At 36.8% G+C, this 18,934-nt stretch overlaps 1 protein-coding gene across 2 annotated transcripts in view; it reads right to left on the reverse strand.

Annotated features, from left to right (window-relative positions):
* The window catches only part of USP9X (ubiquitin specific peptidase 9 X-linked), a 106,282-nt gene that overhangs the window by 11,860 nt on the left and 75,488 nt on the right, over nt 1–18,934 (reverse strand). Inside the window, exons 27-38 of one of the 2 annotated variants that reach the window (XM_080374284.1) lie at nt 14,026–14,134; nt 13,302–13,448; nt 13,034–13,180; nt 12,005–12,212; nt 9,445–9,665; nt 8,910–9,100; nt 8,294–8,467; nt 5,974–6,115; nt 5,047–5,797; nt 4,396–4,519; nt 2,784–3,009; nt 1,594–1,723 (exon numbers count right to left, since the gene is read on the reverse strand). In XM_080374284.1, the coding sequence (XP_080230410.1) occupies nt 1,594–1,723; nt 2,784–3,009; nt 4,396–4,519; nt 5,047–5,797; nt 5,974–6,115; nt 8,294–8,467; nt 8,910–9,100; nt 9,445–9,665; nt 12,005–12,212; nt 13,034–13,180; nt 13,302–13,448; nt 14,026–14,134 (2,570 nt within the window). Of the gene's footprint in view, nt 1–1,593; nt 1,724–2,783; nt 3,010–4,395; nt 4,520–5,046; nt 5,798–5,973; nt 6,116–8,293; nt 8,468–8,909; nt 9,101–9,444; nt 9,666–11,989; nt 12,213–13,033; nt 13,181–13,301; nt 13,449–14,025; nt 14,135–18,934 lie in introns of both variants that reach the window. The other variant, XM_080374283.1, reaches the window with a different exon arrangement.

Consider the following 18,934-nt stretch of genomic DNA (forward strand, 5'->3'; position numbering starts at 1 on the left):
TGGTTTAGAACTTGCTGTAGAGATAGATGCTTTGTCACGTAGGCTACCACATGTGAAATAGAAATGGTCCCCCAACAGAAGAAGATGACCCTAATAACTGTAAAAATGTAGATACAAACTAGATACAGACCTGTGACTACCCTCATCAATCTGAGAGTGTAAAAATAAACCTTTATTCACTTGACTTGCATTTTATTACTCTTAATTGCTCTTCCCCAGGGCAAATATATAAAGCAGCAATGGATTAACCTACCTGAGAAACAGTTTATTCAATCAATCATCAATTGATTTTCAACATGCTGGTAATGTTAAGAGAAAGCATTATTACAACCATTCATTTGAACCTGAGATCAGTCCTGTTCCCATTAATTGCAAAAATGATTTTTGTTTGGAATACTTGCTTCAGATACTATTAGCACTGTTTTATTCTATTCTTAGTATACAGGCTAGTGACCTTCTATGGAGAGATACATAATCCAGAATTTAATACAAGTTCTTATATAGATTATATATAAATTTTATATATAGATTTTTATAAATCTATACTTATTTCTATTTTCAAAATGCTGAATACAAATAAGATGCTGAAGAGAAAGTGGTGATGCTGGAAGTGCCACAGCCAGTATTTCATGTCCACCACCACCTCAATCTTACATTATAGCATACGTATAATGTGTCTTAAGCATAACACCTGCAAATACACGTAGATGTTGAATGCAAGACTAGTAGGATGCTAAAAATAAACATTCATTTGTGATCACAATCTCTAATTTAATCTTTCATCAGAAAATTTAGGGGACCGATCTTTATGACAAGAATTGCCGTCTCAAACCTGGGATAACTTTACTTAAGCCTTCCTATACTGCAAAAACACTGGCTTTTTATGCCTGTTTATCTTGGAGGAACTACAACAATCTGATTAAATTTATAGTCTAATTTCCAAATTCTTGCATTCTTTTTACCTCATATGATGTCTATGGTGAAAGCACTCTGGCAAGCATAGATGTCTCAGAATACATACAGACTGAGCTATTTCCTCAGCCTCGCAGAGTCTTTCAAGGAAAGACAGATACAGAACCAGTGTTTTGCATTCATAGCTATGAACTTCAAAAGCGAACTAAAGAAATTAATACTGAAAGCGCATAGTCAGACTATACAGACAAAGCACGACTATATCAACATTTCCATAAAGGAAAATCATGCACCTCTCTCATTTTTGAACTTTTATCTTCATCAACTTTCTCAGGCTCAAACCAGTTAACAACCCCACATGCTTCTTTGGTCTCATGACCTCCCTGCAAATGAGCCCTGAACAAAGCATCATCTCTCTTGCCATTTTTCCACCCCCACAGCCTCTCAGAAGGACACAGTCTTACTGCTTCAAGCTCCTTGTGTTGATCTTCCAAGGATGGAAGACTAAAGCCTCAGACTCCGAACTGAAGGAATACAGATGCTCTATAGAGCATTTATATGTTTAATGATAATAATCTGTCTAAGGCTAAAAACTGGGATTCTCCTACGGTTACCTGTGTAACTGGACAGTTGTTAAAACCCAGTTCATTAATGTCATCAGTAAAAGTGTAATTTTCTTACCTAGATTAGCATACATCACAAACAGATTGAAATACTGCTGCAAATGGCGTCCGTGTTCAGATACTTCCCTTCTTAGAAGATTTAGTACCGCTCTCAGCAAGTGATCACTTAAACTTAAGTTATCATAAGCCTATAAAAAAAAGTTCTAATATTAGTGGTTGAACTATCAAATCTTTATTTAGTTTATACTTTCTACTATGGCAGAAAACAGAACTAGTTAAAAGGTATAGGATTCATACAAGCTTCAAAATACTAGCAGCTGGTTAGTCTTCTGTATCTCACAGAAAGATACAGACAGACATACAGCCTCCCATCACTAAATACCACGCAAGTGCAAGAAATTATGCCAATCTAGAAGTTTTTAACTCTATTTTTTCTCCAACAGCAGCTAGGCTTAAATGCTCAGAAAAGCACATGCAGTTCCGCTGTGAGCTTCATAGACTAAGACAGACAACCAAATCACCTCTACAGGTGTATCTCAAACACCTCATGAAAAATACACTGTCAAAACATATGTAACTAACTAAATACAAGTTCTTTGACTGGATACAGTAGTGAAAAGATTCTGAGAAGTGAAACCATACAAACTAAAAGTATCTTACTGCAGACATTAAAAACACGACAAAGCAAAGGTTCAAAAAAGTTGATCTTTTAAATTTTAATACAGTCCAAACCCACATTTGTTATGATAAATACGACATTAAGATTTTGCCTTTTTTGCTTGTCAGTTCTAGGTGTATAAAACTAGGCAATTCATTGTGTACTTCTGTGCAAAAGTTACATTTTTGACAACATCAATGTTGCAGGATATAGGGGAAGAAATCACAGGTAACTCTTGCATGCTTTCATGCTTTTTGTATGGCTTTTTGTCTATTTTTTTAATTCCAAATGGAAAAACAAGGGTCCATTCCCCTACACAGTTACTTTACAATAAGCCACTGCTTTTATTTTGCAGATATCACACTCACAGCTCAACTCAGTCTTCACAAAGACTTAGAAGCGAGGGGAAACTGAACCACTAACTCCTCACAAAAACTGGTTGAGTTACATCATGTTATGTAGCGCAAAATGAACTGTACAGCTTTCCTGTCAACACTGATGCACCTACTCCAGAATTTACTTTACATTAAATGCTTACAATGAATAAGTAAGAGTAAGTTTCAAAAGTATTTTGTTAGAAAATTAAATACCTGACTGGAAGGTCCAGGAGAGGCAAAAGGTGAAGGACATGGTCCATCTTGCAATGAAAAATGTGCAATAAATACTATAAGTTTTGCAAATGCACCCCTCACTTCTGCACTAGGGCATTCCAAAAGATATTCAGAGAAACGGTTTGAAACATTAAAAAGGACATTGTGTGCAAACCAAAAGCGTACATTCTTGCTGTGACGAAGAAGGATGCATAATGCATCATACCTGAAACAGAAAATGATACAACTGAGAAATTATGACCAAATGCAGACATTAATGAATTCTGGCAGACACATTCTTTTACAGAATTTGAAGAAAATATATGTTAAAGGTGATCCCCAAACATTTTTGCTCATAAAATGCTTACAAATCAGATAAAGTGTAGTTACACAGTAGAATCACAGAATGGTTTGCATTTGAAGGGGCCTTAAAGATCATCTAGTTCCAACCCCTCTACCGTGGGCAGTTTCTAGAGCAATACTCTCTGTTACTAGCAATCACATATAAAAAAGATATTTTGATTTAAAATTTAACATTTAACTGTAGCTTTTTACTTCTATCACCTGTAAGAACTAAGACAGGATTACATCCCCTAACTCTCAAACCTCCTACCCAAAGCAGGTCCTAAAGTGGCAGCTATCATTCCCTTTGTACTGGGACTTGGGGGGAGTGGAGCAGTGAGGTGGATTTCACGAGCTGTGTCTAAGACAAGTAACTAAGTATGTAACCTATCAGGAATTTACATTCCCACTTACAGATCTAAAAAAAAAAATCCACAAACCAACCATCCAAACAGTAAAATATCTGTTCCGGAGAGGGTCTTATGTGACTCTGTCCTCCTTCCCACAGCAATATTTGAACTCCTCTTGATCTCTTAAAATAACAGGAGTAACTTGGCTACTCTGAAAGCTGCTGTTGGGAGAAAAACTTGTATGTACCTGCCATGTATTACACAACTACTCACAAGTAGCTGGTAAACTACTGGTCATCATGAATGCTGTATTTTCTCTCTAGTTCTACCAGCAGGTACCCACACTCCTCTCCCCAAAACAGAATAACCTAGCTTAAAGACTAAAATGCTGTGGTACTATGAATAAGATTGTATTGTTGTTATACTACAGATTTGAATTACAGGCCTCACAGCAATGGACATAAAGCTCTGCTAAGAGTCTAGAAGACTATATACGCATTTCAGAAACAGAATACAAATATAAGCTGCAAAAACAGGTTGAAAGAACCTTTGTTTAAAACTACTCAAACCATGAACAAACCATTCTGAATTACTCGTAATACATAACCTATTAGTTTTACACTAGCAATAGATTCTACTCCTTTGTTCTTTTTAAAAGACAGACAAAAGGTAGATTTAAGGTCTGTTTGAAAATGAACTTTGAAGCTGTTCAGCTCACTAGCTTATTTTAAGGCTCAGTTTCTTCCCAGTATTTTCTGTTCAAATTTCCCCCTGCTTTCATGTGCGCCTTGACCACGTATTTGGAGGAAGGAGGAAAAAAAGGACAGACCACTAACACCTTTTACTGTCATATGTATATAACTGGGATCTTTTGACCGACAAACTTCCAAAACTGTAACTGTTGATAAAAGACAAGATACCAATCACTAGCAGGGCCACGGACTATTTTCTTTGTATGAAATCCTGTGGTGAAGAGAAATCTAGCAGCAAGCTGAATACTAATCATAGTTATTTCTTCTGCTTCAGGCAACAGATGATCTTGTCCTAAAGAAAAATCAAAATACTCACATGTAGACAAAGTAAAAGCAATTTACTTTCAAAAATTTAACTTATTGCATATTACTGTTTTGTCTTGACATTGTGTTCCAATTTTAACAAGAAACTTGATCAAAACAGCCTCTAGCTTCTACAACGTGTCATTCAAAAATATAAGCTTTAAGACAGGTACACGGAGACTAACATATGTTTGATTTTTAGAAATATAGCATCTTACCTTTGTGAACTGTCTTCAGCAGAACAACCCACAAACTTCAGTATTTTAATATGACTTAGTACATATGTTGAATAACCGTTGATAATTTGATTATCAAAGTATTTTTTGCTAAATATTCTGGCATGTTATCACTGCTGAACAACTCAACAAGAGATGTTTAAACGCAGAATTCCAGAAAGACAAGAGTATTCAAAGCAGAGTACACATAATTTTCACTGGCTAGACAAATACTTGACAACACAAATCAGAGCTCTTCTTGCAAGAAACTAATCCGTAATTATTTTAGTAACATACTAACCTGGAGGAGGATTTAAGTAGACACTATTACAAGTAAGCAACTTCTTTATGAACTGGAAATATTCTAGGCTGTACTGCATACGATTATGCATGAACTGCACGTTCTGCTTCCGTACACTTCGTTCAATAGCTGATGGCATTTTAATCTGATGGGGTTTAGTGGTGATAGCAAGTTCTGAAATGTATTTTATTAGTTCATTATCTTTGTCTATTGTGTCCATACGTTCATAAAAAAGAATATAGGCATTCCACCACCTCTTCTGGCGCCTGTAGGACATACGCTTCATCATGTGATCAAATACTTCTCCCATGTATTCTCCACCAAAACACTGATTTTTCATTTCTTCATCATCATCCATTTTACACTCTGTCACATCCCCATCATCAAATTTATACCATCGATTCTTCTCACCATCTCCACCATTCCTCTGGATAATATAAGAGTAATAGTGTCCACCACTGGCCTGGCCACTGTGTACAAGTACACCAACAAGCCTGTATTTTGTGCTCCCAGAGTGTTCGTTTTCAGACTGTTCATTTTGTATTATCTGATTTTCCGGATTTACATCATCTCCTTCCAATTTAGCTACACCTGCCACCGTGTATGGTTCCATGTCCAGCTCTCGTGGAAATTCAAAATAATCATTGAACTTAATTGCACATTCCCTTTCCCAGTCATAGTCAAATCGTTTCAACTGGATTGCAAGAACTGGAGGCAACTTCTTAATCAACAAGCGTTTCACTGTATCGACCTGAAAGAAGACATGAACAGTCATCAGCTATTCAGTTTCCATTCATGCACTCCTACCAAAAAGCATATTCAGTAATTAAAAGAGTAACTTCTCTCCCTGAACATGAACTAAGACCGAACTTAATATGGCTATAACATCACAGTTGTACACAAATTTAATATATAAGGAATCATTACCTTTTTGTTGCATTTTTCACAATGATATGCATTTGCACCTTCCAATAAGTCTCCTTTGACATACTGTTCCAAAGAATCAAGGAGGTTTTGGTGATTTCTTATATCTACATTCAGAGTTGTGAAGGATTCCTCGCATTCGTACCTACCAATGAACAGACAGATGTAAAAGAAAGGTAGAAACATATTTAACTTGTTTCATAGGTGCTACATAGCACCCTACGGCAAAAGTTTTACTCAGCATTTCATGTCAACTTCTGGCAAAAGGGCTTAAGCAGTAAAAAAAGATCTGAACTCTTTTATATTGCAGTCTTCCTACAATTACGTTACAGTGTCAGCATACTGTATTTTTTGATCTGCACTAACTATAGTTATTTTATGAAGATCATAGAAACGACTTGTATGTCTCAAGTTCACTGAAAAGATCGTGGAAGTTGAATCTGTTAGCACATCTCGTTTTTAAAGCAGCTAACAGACTTGGCTAACTCAAGCTGGTAGAGAAGCACAGATAGCAGAGTAGTGAGTGTACTTTTTCCTTTATTGTCAGGTATTAGACTGAAACACAAATATTGTATCATACCTAAAGACAACAGTTCAAAACATTCCAACTAAAAAAAAAACAAACCACAAAAGCCTTTTTATTTTTCTGTCTAAAAAAATCTAAATAGCTGTCTTCATAAAATCACTTTGCATATTTATGACTGACTGACTTACTGTGTTCTGATATAACCTTCAAACAAATTCCTAGCAATGAACCAGCAATGCTGAAGAAACAACCAGTTAAGACATCTTGGAAAAAATTATTTTTTTTTTTAAAAATAAAGTAATGAATAAATTTAAAAAGTTGCATCTATTCCCACATAACCCTGCAGGGTTTGTTTCTCTGATATGCAATCAAGCATACAAAGGGTTTTATAACAGTGAATAAATTAATATTTATAAACACTTCAACCAAAACAGTAATATTCATTCATCTATTATGTAATCTGTCACACCCCAATCCAATAGTTTAGTTTATCATCAGTTTTCTCCTCTCTAAACTATAATCAGAGTAACATTTTTATTAAGTACGTTATGCAAATCCAGTAGAGTTCCAAAGAGACAGGTGATACTTCAGGATAGTACATAATATCAGGAATGAAAGTTAACTCACATTGCTTCACATCTGTATCTTCCATTTAATTACCCATTGCATATCAAATAAAACCAGTGCTTTCCTTTTATCTTGCACTATTTCAACTTACTTCTAGTCACACTTTTTAACCCATGAAACTTATGATGTTCCACTTACAAGTTCTTCTAATTCACACATGAGCTCAACTGAAGTTGAAAGATTACCACAATCAAGTTTGTATCAGTGTTTTTCCCTGTATTTTAATTGCTAACAGAAGGGTAACAGTAAATGGTCAACTTTCACAATAAAGATAATTTGCAATTTTAATGTGCAGAAAAATCTATATTGTTTAAGAATTGCACATGATCTGAAAGATGTAGTGAACAGTAAGAAGGCCAACTGTTAGTCATATAAAATTTAACATGATAATAAAAATGCCAATTGTTGAAGAAGAACAAAGTCCATCATTAGGTCATCTTGAATCTTGCACACAATTTTAATCATCCACCTCAAAAGAGATATAAAAGAAAAAGTCTAGAGAAGTACAACTGTACAATGTCTAGTTCTATTCCTTCACTAAGCATTTGTCATTGAACACCACCATCAAGACAGTAGGTTACAGACTTTCAGTCTGATTTGGTGTGGGTGAGGATTTTTTTTACATACCCTATATGAAGCTGAACTTCAATATTCACATTTTAAGTTAATTAAATATGCAGAAATCTCAAGAAAAATATAAACTTTCTACACCATTCCCCTTTATTACAGCTTACATAGTGAGTATGAATGGAGTTTTGCTCGTGGGAATTAAAAGATTCATACTTCTGTCAGCTTTGTCCACACACCATGAAAGACAGAAGACAGCAACACATGTTGGCCATGTATTAAGATTTTATACATTGCGTTTGGTCCCCAAGTTGTTCTTATTTTAACATGAAAAAGCTGTATCTTTTCCTCCCCTGATCAATACACGATGCTTCACATACAATCTGCTAAGCAGAAATAATAATAATCAAGCATTAATTCATCTTCAGGTGCCTTGAAATATTAAGAGTAGACTGTAGAAAAGATAAGGTAGCAAATTCCATTAGCTTTAAACTGCCCCCCACCAAAACCACACAAAACCCCACTCTGAATCTTTAGTTACTTTTATAAAGATACAAACACAGGTGGGTTTTCTGGAAGAAAGAAGAACCTTAAAACACTCACCGATGTGGGCATCCTTGACAAATCTTCTGATCAGCAAAGGACCCTCCTAGAACTTTACTTAACATTGCTGGATGGCCCAAAGCTTTTAAAGCTTCATCTAAACTGTCCACCAAGGAATTAAAAAATTCTAAAGCATCATGTTGCTCACGTAGATTTACAGGTTCACCCCAAAGTCTGAAAACAAAAGCACATTCTTGTCAAATGTTTTGGTTTGTTCTCTATGATTTCTTCTCTAAAAAAATATTATTCAAGCTATTAATCCCTTTCTTACTGACCAAAACTATTCGTTGCTTTGTGATGTAATATACCACCTGTTACTCTTTCCCTGACACTTACCGGTGAGTAAAAACAAATTTTGTGTATAAATTCATACTTAATTCAAAGTCTCAATATCAAGGTCAAGAACTGCTAGAATTCAAAATAACCATTATGCTGTAAACTTTGGTTTATTAGCAGATTTCTACAGAATGGTGAAAAGGTAAGATAATTGATACAATGCTACAGAACTTCTGCTAATTTACACTTAACTTCAGTATAATTTCTTCTACTATGATTAGTTTTGTTGCCTATCACAGTGGCCCAGTGAACAGACATCAATACTAAATTTTCTATTTACCTGAATTGTTTCCAAAACCCTCTTGGTACATAGTACTGTAGCCTGGAAGCTGCTAAATGACCAAAAATTACTTGGAGATGCCTCAGAACACCAATATTGTATTCTTTTCTATCTTCTGTTTTACTCAGTGCTGGTTTGTCTTCATACTGGTGTGGATAGCCAAACACATCATCTCGTGGGTCAACATTGCTCTGAAAAAAAGGAAATTTGTGCAATTAACTTGGATATCGAGCAGTCTCATAGCTAGCTGTATCCCATGTTTAACAATCTAAGGCGTTTCATATTCTCATCTCAAGTAGGAAATGTCTTTGTGTGCATTAACACAGTTCTGGTGGCAGAAGTGGTATACAGTGCTTTCAAGCACAAAACCACGTAGAGGGAAGTCAACAAAACAGTCAATTAAGAAACATTACGTTATTGTCCCCACTGTTCACAGTAGAAAGTGACGTGATTGGCAACCTAAAATTGTTATAAACCTTTTACCTTTAAAGTACAAGCCTTTTTTATTAAAGAAGTTCTACACAATTAAGTTTACCTCATTGTCCTGCTTTTCATCCCCAGACATGTCATCATCTACATCACTGCCTGTGCCTTCAATTGCAAGAATCCCATTCCTGATGGCTGGAATCATGTACAGCTGCTGAATGACAGAATTCATGTAACAAGTGGCACCAGCATTTTTTAGTCCTACAAATCCCTTTGGCGGCCGAGGCCCAACAGGTGGCAGATATTCCCATTCTGTAAGCGCTTCACAAGCTAAAAGAAAATAGCAGAATGTGATTAGGAAATTATTTTGTTATAAAAGAATTACACCATCAGTGCAGCATGAAGGGCAGTTGCATAGAATTAGTATTAGTCTGTATCACACTGCAGTTTAGTAAAACAAATGTTCCACCAGAAAACCTAACTGCTAAAATGAACACAACTTCTATGAATGGTATTTTAACATTGCACCATTTTCTTCTACTGCATAGCTAAAGAGGTGGCCTGAAAATTCAGTCTATGTATCAAACAAAAGTCTTCCCTCAATACCAGCAAGTTTCTTAATTTAAGAGATCAGCTGAACGAACCTAGAACAGCCAATTTACAAGCCTTTCACGCATTTACACTCCTTTTAAAACTACAGTATTTCACTTGTGCCTCACTTTTCCTTAGCATGATGGGAAACAGTTTTAGATAATGATATCTATATGACTTGTGACAGATTTTTTTCTTCTCCCAAGTCTTCTCCCTCAGATCTTTCATCTCTTCAGAGTACATTTACAATCACAGGTTTCCTACACTAACCTGCTGTTCTGTGGCTTTAACGCAAAAAATTCTGATGTAAAAGGAAGTAAGAAAGCATGCATGTTTACAAGCAAGTTTTACTTGGTATATGAAACACACAGCATGCACAGTTCATACACGTGTTCTCTCTTCTATCTGAAACACCATGGAGATCCAGTGTTCTATTGTGCTTATCAAATACTTGAGTGGAAGGAAATGTCATGAAATCCTTCTTATTGTGAGGTGGTAAGAAACACACTACTTCCCAATAGAAAAGGGTGAAGAAAAAAGGATGGTGCAGGGGGGGAAACCATAAAGCTGCCCTTTTCATTTGTTCTACTGAGATGGAACCAAACAGGAAGAGACTGAAAAATGTCAAATGACTCACTGATACCACCACTGGGCAAGTAGCACTGCCATTCCAAGACAGTGGACAATTCCTACTACGGGATACTATTTCTAGTTGCTTACAGCTTTGCGGAAGTCTACAAGTTTAAACGTTCTGTTAAATCACAGAATGGTTTGGGCTAAAAAAGGACCTTTAAAGACCATCTAGTCCACCCCCCTGCCATGGGCAGGGACACCTTCCACCAGACCAGGTTGCTGACAGCCCCATCCAGCCTGGCCTGGAGCACTGCCAGGGATGGGGCACCCACAGCTGCTCTGGGCAACCTGTGCCAGTGTCTCACCACCCTCACAGTGAAGAATTTCTTCCTTGTGTTGAACCTAAATCTACCCTCTTTCAGTTTAAAGTTATTGCCCCTTGTCCTGTCACTACAGGCCCTGATAAAAAGTCCCTCCCCAGCTTTCCTGTAAGCCCCCTTTAAGCATGAAAGGCCACAAATAAGGCCCTCCCCAGACACCACCAGGCTGAACAACTTCCCAGCCTTTCTTCCCATACAAGATTGGGTTTACTCTGTTTGGTGGTTGTTTTTGCTCCCCCACCCTCCTTTCCCTGTTAATGTTACAGCCAAAATGGTTTAGCTATCCCATTTAGGGCTGCAGAAAATATGGTCCTGTTTGTTCATTTTTAAGAAAGTCTTAACAAGTTTTTTATTGATAACAACATTTATATTAAATATGAGCCTTTTGCCATTCTTGTGAAAGTTGGCCCAAGTTTCACCAACTTTTGAAATATTAACATTTGCAAGGTGGTTGGTTTGGGGTTTTTTTGTTTGTTGGGTTTTTTTTTTCCCACACTGCAATTGCTATGATCTTTCTCCAGTGTGAAGGAAAAAGTTATTTAAGTGCAGATTTGTGCTGAGACAAGGCCAAAACGGAGAGAACAACCATTTGAGAAAGGACTATGACAAGCACAGAATGAGTACAGAACTAAAAAGAGAAACAGGACAGTGGACCTGTGTCTGTGTGTGGACAACAATGAAAAATCAGGTGAGCAACCAAGAGACTGGCACTAGAACTAAGTCGAAGATACCTGATGAGGTTCTGGGATTGGTTAGGCAGAGCCTGAAACAATGAGACAAAAATAGAAGATACAGACAGAATGAGGTTCCTGGGAGCTGGTATGGACAAAGGGGAGTAGCCAGAAAGCAGAGAGGAAGGGTCAAAACCATGTAAGTGACTGGGGCTGGAACTTGGATGTAACAATATAATGCAAGATTTACTGCATAAAGAGGAACAAATAAAGGCTACACTGCCAAACTTTCCTAGATTTTGACAGCCTGATTTTGCAGCATTAAAAGCAGCCACAAACCACGAAACTCAGCATCTAGTTCAGTTGATAATATAAACAAAACCTATACATAATATATACATTAAAAAGTAGAAAATAGATAATTAAAAATATTACATACTAGTGATTGCTGTACCTATGTAATACATTTCAGTCAACGTGTCTACTATCTGTTTGAGATTTCGCACACATCCAACTGCTAGTGCAACCAGTAGCTCAAAGCCAGCATTAATAGTAGCTGGTGAACTACAGACTGGTATGGCCTGCTCAGCAGGCAATTCTCCATTTCTCATGTATTGTAGATAAACATTGGATGCTGGAAAGATGAAATCATCTATCAACTCCTGGGGGTGGAAAACAAGAAAGAAGAAAATAAATCACCTGTTACCATTGAAACACACACACTATTTTATAACAGAGTAAGAGTTATTACACAAATGAATGTCCCAGAACCAGAGGATTACTTAAAAAAAAGAAAACAGTAAAAACTGAGACCAGTACCATAAAGAGCTTTTAAATTTAAAATGGAGTAACTCCACTTTATAGTGGTTCCCTGCAAGCCTACCCCCTCCCTCGCTGCAAGTTAAAAATAATTCTGTATTATCATTGATAGGTAAAGTTTTCTTTTACCAAACCACTACCATCTACAAAGCTCTTTTATCAGTTTGTGCTGAAAAACCCCAACATTCCTGCTGTATAACATCAGAAGTACAAAGAAAACACATCTGATTAAAGAGACACTCAGATGTTCATACATTTGTTCAAACCTGCCATAAACATTAATAGCACTAACTAAGAACACATGGAAAAACCACTACACACAGGTAACGTAAGAAAACAGTCCTGTACAGGACTATTCTGTATCTAGCTTACTATCCTTGTGTGATGTTTGCTGAGTCTTGGAATAACAGCTCACGAGGTCACAGTAACTCCATATGCAGTGGTTCCGAAGAACAAGTTAAACACTCTTACAAATGAAGTATGTGGTTTCTTAAAAAAATATTTTAAAGGAAACATTAAACTTCAATTAGAAGCCCATATCAAACAGTTAAATTGGGACCTTTTACAGTGTCCTCAATCCACAAGATGCAAAGCTTCTTTTAACTATTTATAGTAAAATATTTTAAAGTTTAAAAAACTGCACAGGTCAAAACCTGGAACTTACTTTAATGAGATTAGCACCTCCTTTTTCACAACCAATATGGTATTTCTTCTCAGGTGTCTGGAATGCTAACAACTCTTTTGTTACTCCAAGATGACCCTCTAAAATAGTTTCTTCGACACCTGTTTCCCCTGTTCTTTTTACTTCATCCTGCCATTTAAAAGAAAATTAGGATACTTGAAATAATATATATTTACCAAGCTTAGAACTGGACTTAAAAACAAAGCAGCAAAAAGCTGATTGTAAGAAATAAATTGATCCTAAAACTTACCCTAATTCTCTTAAGCCAGTCAATTTCATTATTGAGAAGAACTTCAGCATTGGGTACATTAATATTGCTGTTGTAAGCATAATTAAGAAGGTGTCGTAAGAGAGTGAAGTAGTCTCCAGAATGCTTAGCTCTCTCTCTTGCAGTACTCTACGTAAACCAAAAAAAAAAGATATAGAATTCATACACGATTCTACTTATAATGCAACACTAACATTTTCCCTAAAGCTGGATGTAAATATGAAAGAAGTGTAAGGCAATTTTTAACTTTTTGTAAGTTTACAGTCATATCTAACTGTTAATGAATGACTTCTGAACTATTTTAGTAGCAATTTCTATACATGAATGGGAAACGAACAGAGAAGTAATCAAATGTTCAAGAACGACAAGCACACAGAATTGAAAAGCCCTGGCTGGCCCAGTAATAGGTGGCACGAAGCAGCTATCTAATCTGCTAATGATTTTTACTTGAAGGTTAGAATTCACTGGAGATCAATTGCATATATGAAAGCTTATTGTTCATGTTCTTATCAGAAAATGCAAAAGTCCCTTTCCCCCTCACCTAACTCAAATGGAAACTGACTGTGCTGCTTGCCTGTAGGTTCAAAAAGGAACCTATACTTTAATGACTTGTTAACAGTGATTTGTCTTTTCTTGCAGGTATTTTGTCTTAATACTTTTTACAGAAATTCATTTTGCGCTGAAGCCTTTACCTCTAAAAACTTACCCCTAGAACAGTAAACAGCAACGTAATGAAGAAAAGGAGAGGTCTCTGTCCCATGCAACACCTGGTAGCCATTAAAAAGAATTGCTCCTGTGCCATCTGACGAACAGTTCTGGAAATCATTTAATAGAAACATTAAATTCAATCTCCTTATCCAAACAGGGCATTAAAAAAGCAATTAAATTTGTGCTTATCTGCTCAATGCCATCTTCTGAAACTGGACATAATATAAGGAATGAGAATACTTTTAATTATTCGCTACCTATCATATTGTTTCTCCTTGCAGTGAAATTTTAAGACACGAGTCACTATTACAAAACCCATTCCACACATCAAATATTTAAAGGCAAAAGACACTTATCAGCACACAGCCACTAAACCTTTGCAACTGCCAGCAAGTATTGCATAACACAAGCAGTGTGCAACCCTACGTTTTTTCTAATCAAGCACTAGCTGTGTCTGAAAGACAAAATAGAGCCACCCTAGTAAAACTGCTCTTATGTATCGCTACAGCAGTTTTCTAAGCATCTGTGAAGTGATCAAAATTTATCATTAGTAACTAGAAATGAGAAAAGATGACCCTCTGACAATTCAAGTGGCTAGAATTAAAGGAAATTTTTCATCTAAGAACTTAATCTAACCACTGGAATAATGTGGGAATGGATAGCTGAAGAGGAAAAAAAATACTTAAGGCAAACCTCATTCATTCAATTTCTAAAATGGTCTGAGCTCTGTATCTTGCAAAAACTGTTACAAACAATTCCACTTGGGTGGGGAAAGAGTACAAATCAATATTGAACTTTATGAAAGCATCTCAACATATAAAACCCTGAGATTTTCAGTGTATTTTTGGTGCAGCTGTCATCATTTTCTGCCCAAGAAGTCACTGTGGAAAGCTCATGAAAGAACCCTATTTCCTTCAGAGTTCTTTCATGTGCAGTTAACTGTGCTTCAAACACTTGCAAGAATGACCATGAGGTCAGAGCCAAGACACACCTAGCTGAGCACCCTGTCTCTGGGATATACCTTGAAAACTGCACAAGACTGGAAGCGTGCAGTAACACTGCTCCAGAATATTCTCTCAGCTTCTATGAATTTGTGGTTCAGAAAGACTACCAAAATCAGTATTTCATAGCCCTCACTGGACAAATTAATGAAAGAACCCCTCAAACTATTTCAAAACTGAACGTTTACACTGCTTAAATGTTATGCTCAAGAAATTCTTATACAAAGGAACACTATTCTCTATTTGTTCTCCCTTCGCTACTGATTTTAAAGGTCTCTGTGGTATTCTCCTCCCACCATCTATCTCTTCTCCAATATGAAGTGCCCCAAGCTATTCAGCTGTTCCTCAGATGGAAGTCATTTCAGAGCTCTGATCTCCCTCGTCACCCTTCTCTGATCTTTGCAAGTTGCTTTGAGTTACAGAAGACCATAGGGTGGAGAGGGTCTGTTTTGTTCTTAGTAACACTTGACATTTTATGGGACCTGATTGCTGAGCTGATGTTTCCTAAAACTTCTCATAGAAATTTCTTTTAAGATGCAACCCTTCAACATCACATACACATTCCTCAGGCCCATGCAGTTAAAGGCAGAATGAAATAAAGATGGTGTTTTCCAAAAGGGAGAAATGACCAAAGAACCACATACTTCATACTGTTATGTCTCTAAGGAGTATGCAGTATTTGAACACAAGTACTATATTTTCATGAGGCTGTAACAATCTAAGAGCTCTTGAGGAACCATGGCAGGGATGCAGCTGCCTAAATGCAGGCATTTAGGTGCCATGTTAGACACCATGACAATAGCATAAAGCGGTCAGATAAGATACAAATGGCATGATGAACTCCCACTCGCGTGGTGAAACGGAGGCATCTGGCCTCCAACTAAGGCAAGGCAACCTGAATCCCATCCTACTGATAGCTCCGGGATACAGATTTCTGTTTAGTTAACAGAAGTCAGACTCTTCAATGGGCCCAAGTGCCACTGCTTTACGCAGGCAGTAAGAACTTTTATTTATTTGGGCCACATACGTGTGATTACCAAACACTTTGCAGCCATCAGCAGAATACTTCTGGGTTCCAGGATCATTTTGGATTAACTGTTCAGCTATCTACTGTTGACTAACCAGTCCTGTATTCAGGAGTCACCACTATAAAATCAGTTAGCTTGGAGAGTAAGAACTGCTCTAGTATTTAGTATTGAGCATTTTGCATTCTGTTTCTCCATTTATACGTAGCATAGATCTGCTATGAGAAAACAGCAGAAGTCCCATACAATCTCAACCACTGAAAGAAACAAAAAAACCCCCAAAACCATCTGATCTCTTCCAGAAAGATCATATTTATAAGATCAGATCTTGATCATCATTGACTTTTATGGTGCACCAAAAACATTTTCTCACTTGCATATTTTTGCTCACATTGTTCTCTGATTGAGGATAGGAGATTAGAAAACAATAGCTGAAAATTGAGGATATTCAGAATTTTGGCTGGCATTTACTAAACTCTCTGCACTGCAAACACTAATCTGTTTCCACACTCATTTGGAAGAAGAACTTTCTTTTTAGCTTAGTTCAACTTCACTGCCTTAATTTTCAAAACGGTCTTCCTTTTCTACTCATATTTATGCTATTCTAACATGTTCATCATATTAGAATGAGAACATGTTCATCATGTAATAATGAACAGTTGCATTCTAAGTGAGATTATCCTATATATCAGAAGTTTTATAAGCATGAGAGAGAGCTCCCGTACTGACAGTATGAACTGTTTTCCCATACAATAAATTCAGCTCATTTCCCATTCTGGTGGAGTAATAAAGCGGAGATAAGGAGCTGAGCAGCAGTTCCCTTGGGTAAGAGAAGCCCTTAAAAATTTTATCCCCTCTGACAAAAAAACCCCACATAAACACCCTATCCATTAATGCTATTCTTTATTTTAAAGGGCAAAAACCTAACATACATGCGGAATTAATACACTGCTGTTCCGACTTGGACTGACATGCCAACAAAATTTGGAAAGAAAAGCCCCAGCCTGGGGACATATCTTGTTTCTTCTAATATTTTATGAAGAAAAGTACAACCGTTAACTATTGACTAGGCATAATAATATGGTATCATTGGGATCCAAATGTTCAGACAACAAAGCTGAAATCGGCAAGAAAAGAAGAGACTGGCAAAACCGTGACAAATATTCCCACCTGTAAATCAAGACTGTAGGTTTTGCTAAAAAGACATTCTACCTCCACCACAAACTGCACTGGCGGAACTTGCACAATGAAATTCAGAGTCTAAACTGTTTAAGATTTACAGATTTAGAAGTTCCCCATTTGAACCAACAGTTCACTTCCTTAAGGAAATATGACCAGAACAGAGAAATCCTCACAAAGAGCATCTGCAGTTTTCAGACTGAAAGAGTGTAACAAGTGTTGATACCAAACACTAACTGAAATACACAGAAATGCTGGTCGACACTTGAGAATTGTCAATTAAATTCCAAATACAATGCCAGAAAGTCTGATAACTGGAGTGAAATTTAATATTAAAAAATTATCACCCATTACTTATATCATAGTAAAAAACATCACAGGTAAAAAACAAATCTAATATCTTTGGACACACATTAAAAAAAATATCAAAGGATGGAGCAGCACTGACACTTGCCCATGCTATTCAGCTGTGCTGGTACTCCAAATTTGACATATAACCAACATACACTTACTGTCAAAAAAGGAACTCTATATCAACCGCTGACAGTTTTAAAAATAAAATTTAGTGATTTCTTAGTCATCAGCCTTGAAAGTTACTGAAACTAGTGAAAGACAGCTTGTTTGTAAAACTACAACATACATTTGTCAGCATGTTTTGTTATACTTCTCTAAGTGATAACAAGCTTCAGTGAAGCTGAAAATTTAACATCCTATACCACAAGTTGCAAACTAATAATGTTTGTGGGATTCTGATAATACCACACCACAGTTTCACCAATGTGTGCAGATAGTTGATTGTGAAGAGATACTCTGATGATGCTATTGATCCTTTTGTTATGGTGCATATTCCTGAACATAAGACTTTTCAACCTGTTTTACCCAGAGAAGTAAAAAACCCAAAACATGGTGCTGAAATTCTGACCCCATTCACCTGAGAGTGCCACAATCTGACTCCATTAAGATGTACTGAAAGGCTTCGACAACGTCACTAATTTCTGATCTCTGCCATTTTGCAAACTTCAAATATTCATGGAACTAACGCAGACAGATCTTACAAAACAAATCTTCAGTAACAGTTCAAAGTACTGGTAACTAGGTTTAATAATAACATACAAAAACTTTCCACCTGGATAGCGGTAGAAAACAGTGGTCTAAAGACACCCCACCCACCCCCAGCCCAATACTTCACATTCCAGTTTCAGATGGGCTAAAAGTCACAAGACAGTGTCATACAAATGCTGTATTGTGCAGATGCTGTCTAAGGAGATCTGCAGGAATAGCTTGGAGATAACAAAGAGATCCCTGTACTCTATGGCAGGACTGCAGGGCAGCCTGAACTGCATCACTCTTGGCAGCTCCCACTGGCTTTCCCTGTCTGTCTGTCCCCACTGCTAATGGTTCCTCCAAGATGCTACTACTGAACTAGGTGACGGCGCTATGTGAAACGTGAGTCACATGAGGACTCACAAGCATACGATGCCAATTAAGAAAACCAAAGGAATAAATCTTGACTGCCCCCTCTCCTCAAATTTCTCGTACTGTATCTTGTCTTTAGTCATCAGAAAAAGTATAAGAAAGTTGTCCTCCACCTACATCACTTTAAATATTCTAATGTAGTGAGTATTCACATAATTTCTGAAAAAACATAAAGTACCTATTAATTCATTCTATATAAGTAGCACATTATCAGGCATCCATCTGG

This window comes from Falco punctatus (assembly GCF_963210335.1).
Source record: "Falco punctatus genome assembly, chromosome: 2".
Taxonomy (NCBI): Eukaryota; Metazoa; Chordata; class Aves; order Falconiformes; family Falconidae; genus Falco; species Falco punctatus.